Source organism: Macrotis lagotis, chromosome 2, assembly GCF_037893015.1.
Source record: "Macrotis lagotis isolate mMagLag1 chromosome 2, bilby.v1.9.chrom.fasta, whole genome shotgun sequence".
NCBI classification, from domain to species: domain Eukaryota; kingdom Metazoa; phylum Chordata; class Mammalia; order Peramelemorphia; family Peramelidae; genus Macrotis; species Macrotis lagotis.
This window is the reverse complement of record NC_133659.1, coordinates 219,443,586-219,463,757: the sequence shown is the minus strand read 5'-3', so window position 1 is coordinate 219,463,757 and position 20,172 is coordinate 219,443,586. Positions and strand designations below refer to the sequence as shown.

The window sequence follows — 20,172 nt, the reverse complement described above, 5'->3', positions numbered from 1 at the left end:
ACTAACCACGTTTGAATTTTCCAAATTTGCTGGAACATTGAATGCAACACATTAACAGCATCATCTTCAAGAATTTTAAGTAGCTCAATTAGAATTCTAGTTTTATTATTAGCAATGCTTTGTACAATCTACTTGGCTTCATTCTACTTGAATCAGTAACTTCTCCAAAGTGGTTTTGGGTGATGTCTTTTTTGTATAATTAATTCTTTTATTTATTCTTGACATTTCTTAATATGTTCTATTTATATTATTTCTTTGTGCATAGCAATTATGATTAGACATTGTCTCTGATTCAAAAATTTAAAGTAGTTTCTAGGGATACACATGCTCAAAACAACAAGGGCATCTAAATAGTTAAATTGACTTTAAATTGAAAATGCTTGAAGAGATGAGGAAAAAGGGTAAAAACATTACTTGTACAAAAATATTTATAGCAGCCCTGTTTGTGGTGGCAAAGAATTGGAAATCCAGTAAATGTCCTTCAATTGGGGAATGGCTTAGCAAACTATGGTATATGTATGTCATGGAACACTATTGTTCTATTAGAAGCCAGGAGGGACAGGATTTCAGGGAAGCTAATGAACTAATGCTGACCCAGATGAGCAGAACCAGAAAAACACTGTACACCCTAACAGCAACATGGGAGTGATGTTCAACCTTGAAGGACTTGCTCATTCCATCAGTGAAACAATTGGTAACAATTTTGGGCTGTCTGCAAAGGAGAGTGTCATCTGTATCCAGATAAGGAGCTGTGGAGTTTGAACAAAGTGCAAGGACTATTCTCTTTAATCTAGAAAAAAAACCAGATATCTTATTGTCTGATCTTGTTACCTCTTAGACTTCTCTTCTCTTTAAGGATTATGATTTCTCTTTCATCACACCCGATTTGTATCAAGGTACAACATGGAAACAAAGTAAAGACTGACAGAGTGCTTTCTGTGGGGGGTCGGGGGAGGGAAGCAAGACTGGGGGAAAATTGTAAAACTCAAATAATATCTTTAATAAAAATAAATTTAAAAAAATTGAAAATGTTTAGAATGGGCATAAGTATAAAATAAGTATGAATTCACAGATCCCAAAAATTATGTAAAATAATTCTCCAGTTGGTTATGATGTAATTTTACAAGGAGATAGATGTGAAAAATGATGAAAGAAGGTGCAAGGGGTGACAAAATACTTTATCTCTGTCTTCAGACATCTAAGAAAGAAAGAGACAGGGTAATGGCTTTTTCTTTAAATGCAACAAAATCAATAACTGCACCCAATAGTGTATATAGCATTCCACTGCTATAGTCCCTTATTTCTCTACCAAAAGAATCAAAATGTACCTTCTCATTACTTCTCAGGGATCAAGATTGTGGACATGGAATTAAAAAGCAATATTTAATGAGTTCTCTAGTTTCTTACAGCTGTAATATTTCATGACAGAAAAAAGAGTAGTTGAAAAGTTGAATTTGCAGAATGATTTCTTTTCTTTTTGAAAATCAATTTTTTTTAACATTTTGAGTTCAAAATTTTCTCCTTCCTGTCAACCCTTCACCTACTTATTGAGGAGACAAGCAATATATTATCAATTATACATATGAAGTCAGATAAGACATTTATTTGTTAGTCATATTTTCAAAAAAAATCAAGAAAAATAAACTAGGGGTGGCTAGGTGGCACAGTGGAGAGAACACTGGGCCTAGAGTCAGGAGGACCTGAGTTCAATTCCAGCCTCAGACACTTAATAATTACCTAGCTGTGTGACCTTGGGCAAGCCACTTAACCCCATTGCCTTGCAAAAACTAAAAACTAAAAACTAAATACTAAATAAACTAGATGAAAAAATATGCTGCGAACTATACCCAGAGTTCATCAGTTATCTCATTGAAGATGGATAGCATTGTTCACTGAGTCCTTTGAAATTGTTTTGGATCATTGTTTTGATCAGAGTAGTCTTTCACAATTGATTGTTTTTACAGTATTGCTGATACTGTGCCCAGTGTCCTCCTGGTTCTGTTCATTTGACTTTGCCTTAGTTCATATAAGTCTCCCAATGTTTTTCTGAAACTGTCTTTGTTCTCATTTCTTTTTTTTCTTTTTTCTTTTTTCTTGTTTAGGTTTTTGCAAGGCAATGGGGTTAAGTGGCTTGCCCAAGGTCACACAGCTAGGTAATTATCAAGTGTCTGAGACTGAATTTGAAGTCAGGTACTCCTGACTCCAGGGCTGGTGCTCTATCCAGTGGGCCAGCTAGGTGGCCCACTTGTCTTATCATTTTTTAAATCACAATAAGTCCATCCCAATCATATACTACAGCTTGTCTAGTTATTCCATAAGTTCCAGGTATCCCCTCAATATCCAGTTCCTTGACACTATAAATAAGAACTGCTTAAGTATTTTTGTACATATGGTCTTTTACCCCTTTTTAATGATTTCATTAAGAAAAAGACTTAATAGTGGTAATGCTGTTTCAAAGGGGCATAGCTCCAAATTGTTCTCCAGAATGGTTGGATCCCTTCACAAATTGATCAACAATCATTAGCAGTATTTGACATTTTCCTTTTCTGTTGTGTTAGCCAATGTGGGGGATGTGTGATAGTATCTCAGAATTGTTTAATTTATATTTTTCCAATTATTGGTGATTTGGAACATTTTTTTCCATATGTCTATAGATAGTTATGATTTCTTCTGAAAACTGCCAATACATATCCTTTGAACATATATAAATTGGGGAATGACTTTTATTTTTTATAAAGTTCCCCCCATTTCCTATATATTTGAGAAATGAGACCTTTGCCAGAAAAATTTGCCATAAAAACTTCCCCTAGGTTCTTGCTTGTCTTATATTCTTGGCTGCATTGGTCTTGCTTGTGCAAAAATTTTAATTACATTTAATTAAAATTATGCATTTTATTTCCCACGATCCTTTCTATCTCTTATTTGGTAATAAATCTTCCTTTATCACTAGATCTGAGAGATAGATTTTTTCATGCTCCCCTAATTTGTTAATGATATTACCATTATGTTTAAATCACATATTCATTTTGATTTTATCTTGGTATATGGTGCAATATACTATGTCCATGACTAGTTTCTTCAAGTTGATTTCTAATTTTCCCAGCAAATTTTCTCAGTCAGTTCTTGTCCTCAAAACTTGGATCTCTGAGCTTATCAAACAACAGATTAGTATGATCTTTTATTACTGTATGTAGAGTTTCTAATCTATTTCACTGATCCAGTAAGGTATTTTTAAAGCCTGTACTAGATTGTTTTGATGATTATTGTTTTGTAATATTATTGCAAATGTGGTTCTCCAAGACCACCTTCCTTCATACACTTTTCATTGATTCATTTGATATTCTTGAGCTTTTCTTCTACATGAATTTTGCTAGTTTTTTTTTCTAGCTCTATACAATACTTTTTTGGTAGTTTGGTTGGTCTGACCCTGAATAAGCAAGTTAATTTATATAATTTTGTCAGTTTTATCATATTGGCTTGGTCTACCCAATAGCACTTAATATTTCTCCAATTGTTTAGCTCTGTCTTTATTTTTATGTAATGTGTTTTATAATTATGTGCACATAGTTTGTCTTGGTAGGTAGATTTTCAACTACATTATAATGCCTATAGCTATTTTCAATGGAATTTCTCTTTCTATCTCTTTCTGATGGGTTTTGTTAGTAATATTTAGAAATGCTAATGATTTATGTGAGTTTATTTTATATACATATTTATTTTATATATTTATAACTTTACAAAAGTTAATTATTTCAATTAGTTTTTTAGTTGATTTTTCTAGGATTCTCTAAGTTTGTCAACATTATCTGCAAGGAGTGATAGTATTTTTTCCTCATTGCTGATGTCATTTCTTCAATTTCTACTGCTAAAATTAGCATTTCCAGAACAATATTAAATAATAGAGACAATAATGGACTACCTTATCTCATCCTTTATCTTATTTAGACAGCTTCTAGTTTATCCTCAATGAAGATAATACTTGTTTTTTGTTTTAGATAGATACTACTTATAATTCTAAGAAAAGCTTCATTTAATATTGCACATGATTAACATATCAGATAACTTACTATCTCAAGGATGGAGCAGGGGATAAAGTGAGGGATGGAATTTAGAACTCAAAACTTTAAAAAAATGTATGTTAAAAGGGTTTTTATATGTAATTGTAGAAAAATAAAATGTTATAAAAACTAATATGAGCATAAAAAGAAAAGCTCATTTATTTCTTTGCTTTATATCTGTTAAATCTATTCATATAATCATATAATTTTTATATAGTCAATTACACTCATAGTTTTCCTCATATTTAATCAACCCTGAATTTCTGATATAAATCTCATTTGGTCATAATTGAAGGTAACCTAGGGAGTCTGTAAGTTGTGGGGGGTGTCTACCCCAAGCATATGAAGTCTTCCACTGGTGAAATGAGAACACTTGGTTCCAACAGTCATGAAGGCAGCTGAAGCAGGTTCTGTGGAGTGCTTAGAGCTTGGTTAGACATTGAAGACATTGGGTCATCCACTGCATCTAGTGCCATCATCAGGTGTCTTGACTCTGTCTTACCATGATGGATCGTGATGATTTTGGAGGAGAGAGTGAGATAGATAACTTCATACAACTCTACTTCACTTAAATCCAATTTACTCATGCATCAAAAGACATCACTCATACTTTACCATTCCTCAAAGTCCTGTGCAGATACACTGGGAGGTAGTCCCAACCTTGCACACAGGTGGCCCAGGCCATGGGGTCATTTCCCTACTGAAAGCATCAAGGGGATTTGGCAACTTCCTGGGTGACTGAGCAGTGCTTTTAAAGATCATACTGTCTACTTCCTTATGTGAGGAAGGGTCTAGAAATGGTGCCCTAAAACTTGTATGCTTATGCAACCCTGGCCTGATTACTGCAGCAGTTGAGAGCAAAAACCCTACAAAAACTTCATCAAAGAAGATTCTACTCATCATTGGTGCATGGAATGTGCACACACTCATAGACAACACAAAATCCAATAGACCTGAAAGACAAACAGCTCTCGTTGCAAGATAACTCAACAGGTATATTCAAATAAGAACCCTGAGTGAAACAAAGCTGGCAAATGAAGGACAGCTTACAGAAGTCAGAGCTGAATACTCATTCTGGAGTGGCTGCTGTGAAAGGGAATACTGTGAAGCTGGGGTAGGTTTTGCAATCAAAATTCATCTAGTCAACATTCTTCAATGCCTACTAAAAGGAGTGAATGACAAGCTCATGACAATGAGATTGCCATTTCCCAGGAAAACATCATTCCATCATCATTAGTGCCTATGTTCCCACCATGATAAACTCTGATGAAGTCAAAGAAAAATTTTATGAAGATCTGGAGACACTTATTACCAATGAACCAAAAGAGGATAAGTTTATAATTCTGGATGTCTTCAATATTAGAATAGGCTCAGATTATCAGACATGGTGGGGAGTCCTTGGGAGGAATGGAATTGGAAACAGCAACAGCAATGGTTACTTACTACTGAAAATTTTTGTATGTCATGACCTTCTCATCACAAACACTATTTTTCATTTACCTAAACATAATAAAACTTCCTGGATGTACCTTTGTAGCAAACACTGGCTTTGTCATTGTAAGAAGAGGTAGACAGGATGTGAGAGTGTGGTGTGGAGTGCTAGATTGATTACAGACTTATCCTCTCCAAGCTAAATATTCACATTCAACTAAAGAAGCGGCCTCAAGGAAAGATGAACACTAGAAGAATTAATGTTAAGAGATTAGAATGTTTCTCTGAGCTGGAGCAGTGTGTTGCTAACTTGGAGGGAAAATTGAGCCAACACACAGTTGGTAACAGTAGAGCAGAAAAAGAGTGGGCAGCTTAGAGATCTGGTATACAGCACTGCATTTGGTCATCTGGGTCAGAAGACTCACAAATATGGCTTGATGAAAATGATAGTGAAATACAGAAGTTGCTAAATAAAAAACAAGAACTTTACAAGGTTTAAGTAGGATAGTTCGTCCATTTCTAAGGAGTATTTAATTCCATCAAAAGTAAAGTACAAATGAAGTTTAGAGAAATGCAGGACTCTTGGTTCAGTAAGAAGGCAGATGAAATTCAGTTTTATGCAGACAGTAACAAACCAAGATGCCTTTATGATGCCCTGAAGGCTATTTATGGGCCAAAGACATGTGGTGTATCTCAAATGCTCAGTACTGATGGATCCATACTGATCAACAATAGGGACATGATTCAAAAGAGATGCACTGAACTCTTGCTTAGTATTCTTAACAGACCATCATCAATCAATGCAGAAGTCATTGACCATTTACCTCAGATTGAAGTCAATTAGCCCCTAGCTACAGTTCCAACAGAAGAGGTTGTGAATGCCATAAGGCTCCTTTCAAGTGGCAAAGTACCTGACACTGATTGTATTCCAGATGAGATCTACAAGGTGAGGGTTCCATTATTCATCTAAAAGCTGACTGAAATTTTCCAGGTTATATGGCATGAAGAGGTTATCCTCCAAGAATTCAAGGATGCCTCAATTGTTCATCTCTATAAAGATGAAGTGAAAACAATCACTGGGGTATTGCTCTTTTTGTCATTGCTTGTAAGATTCTTGTCAGAGTTCTTCTCAATAGACTGATCTTTCACTTGGAAGATAGTCACTTCCCTGAGAGCCAGTGTGACTTCAGAAAGTGTTGAGGAGGGGGCAGAGCCAAGATGGTGGCGTGAAGGCAGCATTTCCCTGGAACTCCTTCCCTACAATCTCCAAAAAAACAAACAAATGATGACTCTAGCCAAAATTTAGAGGGACAGAACCCACAGAAAGACTGAGTGATACATTTTCCCAGTCCAAGATAACTTAGAAGTTCCACAGGAAAGGTGTGTTTCACTAGGGCTGGGGGGTTGGGAAAAAAAAGCCACGGCAGCAGCCCAGCCCAGGGCAGCCCAGAGATCACCCACAACAGCTTGAAGGGGTGGGGAGAGAACTCTGCTCCACCAGAGAATGAATGTGGAGTGAGGAGCACCAGCCGCAGAATCTGCAGCGAGAATCTGGAGAAAGCAGCCCGCACCCCCAGAGATGGTAAAGGAAGTCTACAGAGATTTCTCTGCTCTCCTTCACAGTAGGACTCTGCTGTTTGCCTACACTCAGACCCAGGTTGCAGTCTGGGCTTCCATACTAAGATAGCTGGATCCCTCCTTATAGTCCCAGGGCAGAGGGAAGTAGGGGGTGGGGCATCTACATATCAAAGCACACCCAAGAGAGCATAAGACCTTGGAGGAATAAAGGTCCCAGTGGGGTGTCCCAAAAAAACCAACCAAAAAACCAAAGCCTTGGAAGTGCTGTGTTGGGCTGATGAAATGAGTAAACAACAGAGAAAGAAGAATCTGACCATAGAGAATTACTTTAGTCCCTTGGAAGATCAAAACACATACTCAGATGATGACAAAATGGAAGCTTCCATATCTAAAACTTCCAAGAGAAATAGAAAATGGGCTCATACTATGGATGAACTCAAAAAATACTTTGAAAAGCAATTAAGGGAGATGAAGGAAAAATTGGGAGGAGAAATGAGAGCCATGCAGAAAAATCATGAAAACCAAATCAAAAACTTGATGAAAGATATACAAAAAAATACTGAAGAAAATAATATGTTAAAAACCAGTTTAGGCCTAATGGAAAAAGCAAAAGAAAAGGCAAATGAGAAGAAGAATGCCTTAAAAAGAAGAATTGGCCAACTGGAAAAGGAGATAAGAAAGCTCTCTGAAGAAAATAACTCCTTCAAATGCAGAATGGAACTAAAGGAAGCTAAGGACTTTGCAAGAAATCAGGAAGAAATAAAACTATTCCCCAAACCCCCAAATTAGAAGAAAATGTATAATATCTCATTGGAAAAACAACCAACCTCAAAAACAGATCCAGAAGAAATTATTGGGCTATCTGAAAGCTACGACCAGGAGAAGAGCCTAGACTTCATTTTTCCAGAAATAATACAGCAAAATTGCAATGAGATCCTAAAAGCAGAGGGCAAAATAGAAATCGAGAGAATTCACCAGTCACCCCCTGAAAGAGATCCCAAAAGAAAAACTTCCAGGAATATTATAGCCAAATTCCCAAACTCCCAAATCAAAGAAAAAATTCTAAAAGCTGCCAGAAACAATTCAACAACCAAGGCTCCATAGTCAGGATTACACAGGATCTGGCAGCATCTACATTAAGAACTCTTAGGGATTGGAATATGATATTCTGGAAGGCAAAAGATCTTGGTTTACAACCGAGAATTAACTACCCAGCAAAATGAACATCCTTTTTCAGGGCAAAAGATGGACTTTCAATGAAACAGGGGACTTTCAGACTTCCCTATTGAAACAACCAAAGGTGAACAGAAAGTTTGATCTTCAAGTACAGTACTCTGGTGAACCATAGAGGGGGTGGATGAGAAGGACTAACTATGAGGAACTTAATGATATTGAACTGCTTGTATTCCTGTATGGGAAGAAGATACTGATAACCCATATGAACTTTCTCATTTATAAGCACTATTAGAAGGAATATATATAGACAGGACATAGGAAGGAGCACAATATAATGGTATAATATAGTAAAAAGATGGAGTCAATGGGTGATAAAGGAAAGTACTGGGAGGAAGGGAAAGGAGATGAAGAAGACACTAAGAAATTTCACATATGAGTCAAGAAAAAGCTTTTGCAATGGAGTGGAAAGGGTGAAGATAAGGGGGAATGAGTGAGCCTTTATTCTCATCAGAAATGGCTCAGACTTAATAGGGTGAGGAAATCTATCTTACCCTAGAGAAAAATAAGAAGAAAGGGATGGGATAAGGGGAAATGGGGGAGGGAAGAGGGGAATAGGTGATAGAAGAGAGGGAAGATCGAGGGAGAGGGTACTCAGATTCAACACATTTTCGGACAGGGCCAGGATGAAAGGAGAGAGAGAGAGTAGAATAAATGAGAGTGGGGTGAAATAAAGTAGAGGTACAGCTAGCAATAGCAACTGAGGGAAAAATACTGAAATACCTTCTCTGATGGACTTATGATAAAGAAAGCAACTCATCCCAGAGACAGAGCCATTGATATCTGAACACTGACTGAAGTACAATTCTCTCTCTCTCTCTCTCTCTCTCTCTCTCTCTCTCTCTCTCTCTCTCTCTCTCTCCTTGAGGTTTCTCATCTTGGGGGGAGGGGGTTATGTTTATTCTTATGTTTACTCTTATAATGTATAACATGGAAACAATGTAGAGGCTATCAGACAGCCTTCTTGGGGGGGGAGGGAAGGGGGGAAATTGTAGAATTCAGAGCCTTGCAAAAAATGATGGGTACAAATTACTATTGTATATAATTGGAAAACAAATAAAATGTTAATTTGGGGGGAAAAAAGAAAGTGTTGAGGAATGGTCAATATGGTGTTTGGGGCCCAACAATTCCAGGAAAAATGCCAGTAACAGAATAGAGATCTGTAACCAACACTTGTAGATCTTACTAAGGCCTTTGATACCATCAGTCATGAGGATTTATGGAAAATTATGTAAAAATGTTGTTGCCTGGAGAAGTTCATTAGTATTGTATATCAATTTCATGATGGCATGCATCCAGAGATAGTGGATGATCCTCTCAGGATTTCTCAGTCACCAATGGAGTGAAACAAGGAAGTATCTTTGCTACTTTGCTTTTTAGCATGATGTGTTCTGTCATGTTATCATACACCTTGACTGAGGATGGACATGGCTTCAAGGTCAGCTACCAAACTGATGGTAAATTCTTCAACTTGGAAAGGCCACAAGACAAGACCAAAGCAGAGGGAGTGTTGGTGCATGATCTTCTGTTTGCAGATGATTGTGCATTCAGTGCTACCTCTGAAACTGAAATGCAGCAAAGTATGGATCTATTCTCTGCTGCTTGTGCTCATTTTGGGCTAAGCGTTAACAAAAAAAAAAAAACACAGGTGCTCCATCAGCCAGCACCACACCATCCATATGTGGCACCATCAATTACAGCAAATGGAGAAATTTTGAGTGCTGTAGACAAGTTCACTTATCTTGGCAGTGTCCTTTCCAGGGAAGTACACATTGACAATGAGATTAACACATGCATTATCAGAGCTAACTCAGTATTTGAGAGGTTCCAAAAGAAAATCTGGGAGAAAAGAGAAGAAGATAGACTATCAAACCATTGTGCTATATGCCTATGAAATCTGAGCAATCTACCAGTGCCATTTATATTCTTTTAGGAAGATTACCTGGTAGAAGAAGATCACCTGGCAAGAGACAATACCTGACACTGAGGTCCTTTCTCAAGCTAGACTGACTAGCATTCCAACATTACTATAGAGAGTACAACTATGGTGGACTGGGCACATTATTAGAATGCCAGAAGCACACTTGCCGAAAAGATCATTTTATAGACAACTCACACAGGGCAAGCACTCACAAAGGGGTCAGAAGAAGCAATACTGGGACACCCTGAAATTCTCTCTTAAGAACTTCAGAATTAGGGGTGGCTAGGTGGCACAGTGGATAAAGCACCAGCCCTGGAGTCGGGAGTACCTGGGTTCAAATCCGGTCTCAGACACTTAATAATTACCTAGCTGTGTGGTCTTGGGCAAGCCACTTAACCCTATTGCCTTGCAAAAACCTAAAAAAAAAAAGAACTTCAGAATTGAATGTATGGGAGATACTGGCAGAGGACTGCAGCATTGCATGCCCTCATGAATGAAAGTACTGCACTCAATAAGGAAAGCAGAAATAAACAGCTCCAAGCAAATGTGAAATATTTAAGTTTAGATTAAACACTCCAATGTTCACTTGGACTATTTGTGCCCAATCTGTGGCAGAGCATTCCAAGTTTGTAATAGACTGAGCAGTCACACTCAGATACACTGTAATTTGTCTCAAATACAGTGATGTCATTTTGATCTTGTTTGATAATCAGGGACAAGAACCACCTAACCAACCAACCAACCAGCCAACCAATCAACCAACCATATTGCTGTAGTCTCCTTGCTAGTATTTCATTTAAAATTCTCATATTAATATTAATTCGAGAAATTGGTCTACAATTTTCTCTCTTTTTGTTCTCCCTAAAAATCATATTTGTAACATTTTATAGGACTCCTTTATTTATTTTTTAAATAGTTTATGTAGCATTGGAATTAATTATTCTTTAAATATTTGGTAGAATTTACTTAGAAATCCATCTGATTCTGTTTTTTTTTTTCCTTAAGGAGATCATTTATAGCTTGTTTCACTACATTTTTTTTTAAGACGGGATAATTGACATTCATTTTTTTACAGTTTTGAGTTCCAAATTTTCTCCATCCATCTAGCCCCTCATGTACTTAATCAGAAGGCAAGCAATATATCAGTTCTATATGTGAAGTCATGTAAAACATATCTCTTTATTGAAATTGTAAAACAATAAACTTTGCTTTAATCTGCACTCAAAGTTTATCAATTCTATCTCTGGAGATATTTTTCATCATGAGTCTTTTTCTTGATTAATAATTATTACAATGTTGCTGTTATTGTATAATATTCTCCTGATCCTGCTGACTTGATTTAGCATCAGTTCATATAAGACTTCTGAGATTTTAATGAAATCATCATCCTGTTCATCATTTCTTATAGCACAATTATATTCCTTACCAGTCATATAGCAGAATTTGTTCAATTATTCCCTAATTGATGGGTATCACTTCAACTTCCAATCTAAGACAGGATTATTTAAATATTTTATTTCCTGTTCTGTTTATCTGGCCAATTCATATTTTTGTAAATATTCATACATTTCACTTAGATTGTCAGTTTTATTGGTATATAATTTGATACAATAGTACTTAATAATTGCTTTAATTACATCATCAATGGTGACACCTTAACTCTTTTCATTTTTGATACTGCTAATTTTGTTTTTGTCTTTCTTTTTTAAAAAAAACCAACTTAACTAATAGTTTATGTATTTCATTGGCTTCTCTGGTTTCAAACCAGTTCCTAGTTTTATTTATTATTTTTATGAGTTTTTTACTTTCAATTTTATTAATTTCTTCTTTGATTTTCAGGATTTATATTTTGGTATTTAGAGATTTTTAATTAGCTCTTTTCAAAAAATTTTAGTTGTGTGTTCAGTTCATTGATCTACTGTTTCCTTCTTTTATTGATGTAAGCAATTTTCCCTAAAAATTGCTTTGACTGCTTCTCACAAATTTTAGCATGTTGTCTTGTCATTATTTTTAATGAAATCATTGTTTTTTTAATTTATTCTTTGACCCAATCCTTCTTTACGATAAGATTATTTAGTTTCCAATTAATTTCTCCTCCTCCCCCTCCTGCTCCTGCTCCTCCTCCTCCTCCTCCTCCTCCTCCTCCTCCTCCTCCTCCTCCTCCTCCTCCTCCTTTCTTCTTTGGCAATCAGGGTTAAGTGACTTGCCCATGGGTCACATGGTAAGTATCTGAAGCCAGATTCGAATTTGGGTTCTCCTGACTTCAGGATATTACATATCCACTCTACTACCTAACTGCATCATCCAATTAATTTTTACACTTCCAAAGCCCTTTTTGAATGTTACTGTGGTCCAAAAGGGACACATTTATTATTTCTGCTTTTCTATATTTGGTTGTAAGGTATTTATACTGTAATGATACATGGTCAATTTTGGTGAAGGTGTCGCTGTACAGTATTGAATTCCTTTCTATTTTTATTCAATTTTCTCTACAGGTCTATCATATCTAACTCATCTAAAATTCTATTAATCTTCTTAATATCTTAATTTATTTTGTGGTTCTATTTATCTAGTTCTGAGAGGGGATTGTTGATGCTTTTCCACTAGTATAGTTTTATTGTCTTTTTCTTCCTGTCATTTATTTAACTTTTCCTTTAAGAATTTGGATGCTATATGTTATTTGGTGCATATATTGTTAGTATTGATATTACTTCCTTTTAGCAAAATGCAGTGTCCCTTATTAGCTCTCTTAATTAGGTCTATTTTACTTTTGCTTTGATGAAGATAATAATTGCTACCCCTGCCTTCTTACTTTAACTGAAGCATAACAGATTCAGCTCCAGCCCTGTTTTAATGCTGAGTGTTTCATTTTATTTCAAGTGGGTTTCTTATAAAGAACATATTGTTTATAATTCCTATAAACAATATATTCTGGCTTCTAATTCATTCTGCTCTCCACTTCTGATTTATATGTGAGTTCATCCCATTCACATTCCCAGTTATGATTACTGTATATTTCCCTTCATCCTATTTAGCTCAGTGTATCCTCCTCTCTTTTTTGAACCTGTCCCACCTCAAACATTTGTTTTATCTCTAACCACCGCCTTCTTTAATTCACCCTCCCTCTTCCCACCACCCTCCCTTTCTTTTATCCCTTCCCCTCTTTTTCATCAGTCTTGAGTTGGTTGTTGTCTTTTGTGCTCTAAGAGAACCAACATGACATCACTGTGCTGAGGTCAAAGACTGTGGCTGACCAGATCAATACTAACTCAGAGCTCTACCAGAGGTGAGGCACAAGATTGAGTTCTATATCCAACTGGATTTATATGTGAACTAATTTTGATGAGAGCAAGGTTCAAGCCTGCCCCCCCCATTTTCCTCTCTACTGTAAATTCTTATTTTTACATTTCATTTTTAGGTAATTTTCTTTTTTCCTCTCCCATTCCCCTTCTCCCAATGCAGTCTATTTTCTCAACCCCATTTTTTTTGAGATTACTCCAAAACAATTGACTCACACTTTTGCCCTCTGTCTGTGTAGACCTTTAACTGTGCTAATAATGATAAAATTCTTAGGAGTTACATTTTCCACCTTCCCATACAGGAATGTAAATAATTTAACCCTATTAAATCCGTTATGATTTCTCTTTCATACTTAAAAAAATCAATTTATTATTTATATTTACATTCTTCATAAATTTTGAGTTTCAAATAGTCTCCCTCCTACTTCATCTGTCCCCTTACTCACTGAGGCAAATTATATAATATCATTTATACATGTAAAATCATGCAAACATGTTTCCACATTAGTCATATTTTTAAAAGTAAGAAAAATAAAGAAAATGAGAAAATTATTCTTCAATTTGTGCTCTGAGCTCATTGGTTCTTTCTCTGGAGATGGATATCTTTTTTTTTCATTGAGATCTTTGGAATTGTCTTGAATCATTGAAACTATTGATCAGAGTAGCCAAGTCTTTCACAACTGATCATCATTAAAATATTACTATTATTATGCACAATGATCTTTCAATTCTTCTTACTTCTCCTTATGTCAGTTCATATAGGTCTTGTCATGTTTTTTTCTGAAACCACCCCTTCATAGTATTTACAGTATTTAGTCTTTATAGTATTTAATTTTTTCTAATTACATGTATAGATAGTTTTCAACATTCATTTTTAAAAATTTTGAGTTCCAAGTTTTTCTTCCTTCTTTGTCTCTCTCCCCTTCCTCAAGATAACAAGCAATTATAGATGTGCAATTATCCTAAATAATTTACATAGTAATCATATTGTGAAAGAAAAATCAGAACAAAATACCATGAAAAAGATAAAAGAAGAAACAAATTTTAAAAAGTAGAAATAGTATGCTTCAGTCTGCATTCATACTCCATAGGTCTTTCTCTGGATGTGGATGAAATTTTTCTATCACAAATTTTTTAGAACTGTCTTAGATCATCGTATTGCTGAGAAGAACCATGTCTATCATAGTCGATGTCCCATAAAGTAGCTGTTATTGTATATAATGTTTTCCTAGTTCTGCTCACTTCAATCAGCATAAATTCATGTAAATCATTTTGGGTTGTTATGAAATTGAACTGCGAATCTATGCTTGTATTCCATTACATTTATATACCAGAGCCATTGTTCAGCCATTCTCCAATTGATGGATTCCTCAGCCAAGTCAAAAGGCACAAAGTATGGCTTATCAGTCTTCATATAGTTTTGGGAAGTACAAAAGATCAAAGAAGAGGAAGCATAAAGCTATGATTGATTACAAAGTCTGAAGTATCCCAGCTGATGGAAACCAATAAGTGAAAAACATAAATGTGGGAATAGCAACTGCATTATGTTTTTTCCATACTTGGCTAAAAATTCATCAAAATCAAAACAGAAATTATGGTTATAAAAAAATGTATTTCATGTTTGTTCATTGAAGCACCTGCAATGAAAGAAAAGCAAAAATGACAAGTAAGCCCTGAACCAGGAATCCAGAGACCTATATTTGCATCCCTACTGGACCAACAAGTTACTATACATCCATAGGCAAATCATTTAATTTCTCTGGTTCTTAGCTTCCTCATTTGTAAAATAAAGGTGATGATAATAAAGTCCTTTTCTAGCCTAAATGGTCTATGATTCCATGAGCCAAGAAGTGTAAGGACTTGTTGGAGAAATTTGTCCATCCAAAGTATACTCTTCTCCTTGAATTCTTTACTGGCCCCTTGACCTGCTATTCACAAAATCATGTACAATAATTATAAACAAGTTCTCTTCTTGACATGGAGATCTCCACTGCGTCCCAAGTATTAAATGGACTGCTTTGATAAGAGAACAAATTGTATTTTTAAAAATTCGAAGAACAGAATTAGAAATAGTTTAGAGAAGTCACTTGGGAGACCAAAGAACTAGCAGAATTGATATGAAGAAATCTCCATTTGAGTGCTTATTTTTAAGGCTGTTATACTTTGGTCTTTGGAAAAGTCAGATTTAAGCAGAGATAAAGTCTACTGATTGGTTGTAGCTAGAATATGCCAGGATAAGCTCCAAAATCCATCCTATTGGGCACTGGTGTGCTTTGTGTGTCTACAGTAATTCAGCTTATAGGGATGGAAGTGGTGGCAAACAACATCAGTTCCTCTTGAGGTGCACCATATCTTACTAGTGTTTCGAGTGGGAGAACCAAATTCTTTACATTATCATAATTGGATGCCATATCTCTGATATCATTGCCTTAGAATGATATTCCTAGACTTAGAATTAATGTTGTATTGACTGGCCAAGCAAGAAGAACCTGCGGGAGTCCTTATTTTAGAGAGGTTGGTGTGGCAAGAAACCTCATTTAGAGTTAGATGATCTGTGTTCAAATTCTGACCCTCCCACTAATGAGCTGTATTCCCTTGTACAGTCTCAGTTTCATTATATGTCAAATGACAGTGTGGATAATAATATTAACTAAGACTGCCTCAGAAAGTTGTTATAATAAAAGCAAATTATGAACCTTAAAGTGCTTTTAAAAATGAATTGTCTCAAACTGCAGGTTCTTGTACCATATTTCTGAACTCCTAACTCTAGGGCCAGTACTCTATTCATTGTGCCATTCAGCTGTCTTTATGTGTGCCTGATACATAATAAGCATAAAAAGCCACTGGGATTGCAATTGTTACCCTAAACAGTAAGAAAAACCTCAAAAAAGTTGCCAAATCCCTCTAACCCATTCTTCCCTGAGTAAAAACCCAGACTTCATCTGAAACCTTACACATGATGGAATTGGTATAGCAAGTTTCTTCACAAGGTTCTGGGGAGTCATTCTCATCCACGACTTTACAGCAAGGTGGATTAATGTCAAAAGTATCATTCCAAGGTTGAGAGCTGCTGAGTTTGATTAAGCCTTTGGCATCCACATTTGGAGGGACTGTGAACTCTGACTGCCCTGGGGGCAGTTCATTGGACCAGATGATTCTTCTCCCTGGCTTTACCACTGTTGCTTGACATATCAGGCTGCCATTTTCCTTGGAGATCGTAGGGGGCTCTAGAAGAAGCAGAATCATATGAAGACAAATAAATGTCAAGAGAAAGAGTAACCCTCAGGAGGAATAGGAAGTAATGGATAAGGGATTCAGACAGCAAAGCAATGAAGAGCTCTTTTCCCAATTTAGTTCATGAGATCAATAACATTACCACTCATAATGATGACAGATAGTATTTATATAGGGCTTTAAGTTTTGCAAAATGCTTTCATCTGATTCTCACTATAATCTGCCAATAGAGTGGATGCTATTGTTATGTCCATTGTACAGATGAGAAAATTAAGGCTTTGAGGTTAAAATGACTTGCTTAGGTCTGATGCACTATCTAGTGGACAGAGTTAGCTACCACCTAGCTACCTTCAAGTAGTACACAAAATTCAGACAGCTAGTGGCACAGTGGATAGAGCACTGGCCCTAGAGTCAGAAGGACATGAATTTAACTTCAGCCTCAGACATTTGATGTTTTCTAGCTGTGTGACCTTGGGGGGAGTCAATTAACCCCACTGACTATGAAAAAAGCAAAAGAAAGTGTACAAAGTCCGATACTAGGTCCTGCTAATGAGAAAGCATCTTGGTCTGGTGGGAAACATAATACTTGGGTTCCATTCTAAATTGAAACACATTGAATGACTTTTGAATTCACCAATTTCTTTTTCCCTCACTGATATTTACAGAATGCCTATCATGTTCCAGGAATACCTAGAGACAGCTAGGTGACATAGTGGGTAGAGCACAGCACTGGTGTAAGGAAGACCTGAACTCAGATATGGCCTCAGATACTTACTAGCTATGAGGTGTTGGACAAGTCACCTTCAGCCACTGAGGAAGGAAATGGCCAAGAACTCCAGTATCTTTGTCAAACAAGCCCCTTGGACGGTTTTGGCATGATACATATAGTACTTGGAGTCATGGAGAGTCAGACACAGTCGAATAACAGTAATGTATCATACACTGTGTGAAACTCTTGACAATGATTATTTCATTCGTTTACAAAATAACTTTGGACAAGTGACTGCCTCACTAAGTCACAGGCTCTTCATCTGTAAACTGAGAAGGTTGGATTAGATGATCTCCAAGGTTCCTTCTAACTTTGCAATTCTGTGAACCTATGAAGGAGAAGATGTTATTGTTACTCTTGGGGGAACTTCCAGTTTCATTGAGGAGACAAAACACCACCACAAAATGCCATGGAAACATTTATAAAACACTTTACCAATGGAATGACCCTTCAAGGAGGTATGATAATTAGTCAGTGAAGGCTTCCAGATTAACATGGCAGAGGGGAAAGAGTATTTGATTTGGAGTCAAAAGACCTGACCTTGTCACTTACTACCTATGTGATTAAGCACAAGCCACCTTGACCTTCTGGTAGCTCCTATCTGATGGGTTTCTGTAACTTAGATTGTTCCCAAAAGAGTTTGTTTGGGGGGTGGCTAGGTGGCTAGTGGATAAAGCACCGGCCCTGGAGTCAGGAGTACCTGGGTTCAAATCTGGTCTCAGACACTTAATAATTACCTAGCTGTGTGGCCTTGGGCAATCCACTTAACCCCATTTGCCTTGCAAAAACCTAAAAAAAAGAGTTTGTTTGGTTAGTTTTCTTGAGATGATAGAGCCTTCTGACTTTGAAAAAAAAAAGAACTGATATAGGGGAAACTAGGTGGTACAGTGGGTAGAGTACTGGCCCTGGAGTCAGGAGGACCTGCATTCAAATCCAATCTCAAACACTTGCTACTTAAAAGCTGTGTGACCATGGACAAGTCACTCTCAAAGCCTTCACCAGTCACCTCTGAAGACTCTGATCACAAGCATGCTGATGGATTATTTTGGCAATACTTCTCTCCTCTAAAGAACCAGTAAGATAGCCTAATAAAAGGAGAGCTAGACTTGATGTCTGGAAATGCTGAATTCAAAATCTAGCTTCAGTTATTTACAAGAAACACAATGCTGGGCAACTCTCTCTCTCTCTCTCTCTCTCTCTCTCTCTCTCTCTCTCTCTCTCTCTCTCTCTCTCTCTCTCTCTCCCCTCCCTCCCTCCCTCCTCTCTTTCAGGTTTCCCATTTATAAAATAGAGATTAATAATAGCATCACTTTCCCAGAGTTGTGAAGTTGTGAGGATAAAATGAGATATTTATAAAGCACTTTTGCAAACCTTAAAGTACTTTGTAAATTACAAGTTAGCTTTTATTATAAGAAACCTAGTCATCAGGGAAAGGAGGAGGGGAAGGCTGTCATAGCTAAACTGCAAGGTGTACTTCATTGTAATATGAAGGGGTTAGGCTTGTGGGACACAAGGTGAATAATGATATCAAAATAAGAGGGGTCAGATAAATGTCTATATTGTTTTTAAAGTTGTCATTTCCAGGATTTATAGGAGTATCAGTCTGTGCTAGAATGTAGCTATGCAATCAACTCATATTCTAGGTCTGGATTATCTGAGGTTTTCTGAATGATCCAAGTCGGCAAGGTAAGGAGGGAGTTTTTCCCTTGCAGTAAATTACCTGTCTATTGTTTTTAAATAGATGTCTGAAACTCCCCCAATCAGGATAAACAATTATATTTGTTCTACTTTTTGAGAAGTGAAATACTATAGAGGATAGAAACTAGTCCTTGGAATCAAGAAGATTGGATTCAAATGCTGTCTATGACAAAAGCGAGTTTTGTGATTATGGGCAAATCATATAACCTGTCAATATCCCCAGGCAACTTTAAGATCACAAGTTGCAAATGAGTTGCCCATCAGAGGAGGGAGCTTCCATACCAAAACAATCACAGATCCAGATCCCTCATAGAGTTACTGGTATCCTAGTTATCTGTATTGAGGTGTATAATAATTACCTGTAAGCCCCAGGAGGTCAGGGATCTGTCACATCTAAATTTTGTTTCTCCCCTAAGTTGTGTAGGTGCTTAATAAATGCTTGTTGAACAGTTGAGCTACCAATATAACAGAAGATTTTATAATGTTCCTTAAATTTATATATATGTGAAACTTCCCATTCCTGGCTTTTCCTCACCTGAAACATATAGTCTAGTGTATATAATTGTGGATCCTTTGCTTAAAAGGACCCAGCGGTAGAGTCCACGATGAGAAAATTGGGTGTTCTGAATCACCAACATGGCTTCTTGGTTCTTAAGTTGGAGATGTTTCCCTTCCTGAAATTTAGATGCTCCTACTGTTGTCATGTTGAAGAGGAGTTTTCCTTTGTCTGTCTTGTTATAACAGAGATACAATTCTATTCGATGGAAGTCCAGGGTGCTATTGCAGATTATCTCAACCTTCTTATTTTTGCAAACAGATACTTCTTTCTGGCATTTGAACTCTGCAAACTCTGCAATAAATAAGCAAATTCCAGAATCATGTTATCAGCACCACCACCTTCACCATCACCATCAACAACAATTAAGAAAACTCTGCTATAACTAAATTCCA

The 20,172-nt window shown here is 36.5% G+C and overlaps 1 protein-coding gene across 1 annotated transcript in view; it reads right to left on the bottom strand.

The window, feature by feature from the left end:
- Nucleotides 1-13,410: 13,410 nt before the first annotated feature.
- Nucleotides 13,411-20,172, bottom strand: part of LOC141514206 (uncharacterized) — a 42,234-nt gene continuing 35,472 nt past the window's right edge. The window contains exons 3-5 of the mRNA XM_074224794.1: nucleotides 19,757-20,071; nucleotides 16,475-16,747; nucleotides 13,411-15,157 (exon numbers count right to left, since the gene is read on the bottom strand). Of these exons, the coding sequence (XP_074080895.1) occupies nucleotides 15,084-15,157; nucleotides 16,475-16,747; nucleotides 19,757-20,071 (662 nt within the window). The 3' untranslated portion in view covers nucleotides 13,411-15,083. The remainder of the gene's footprint in view (nucleotides 15,158-16,474; nucleotides 16,748-19,756; nucleotides 20,072-20,172) is intronic.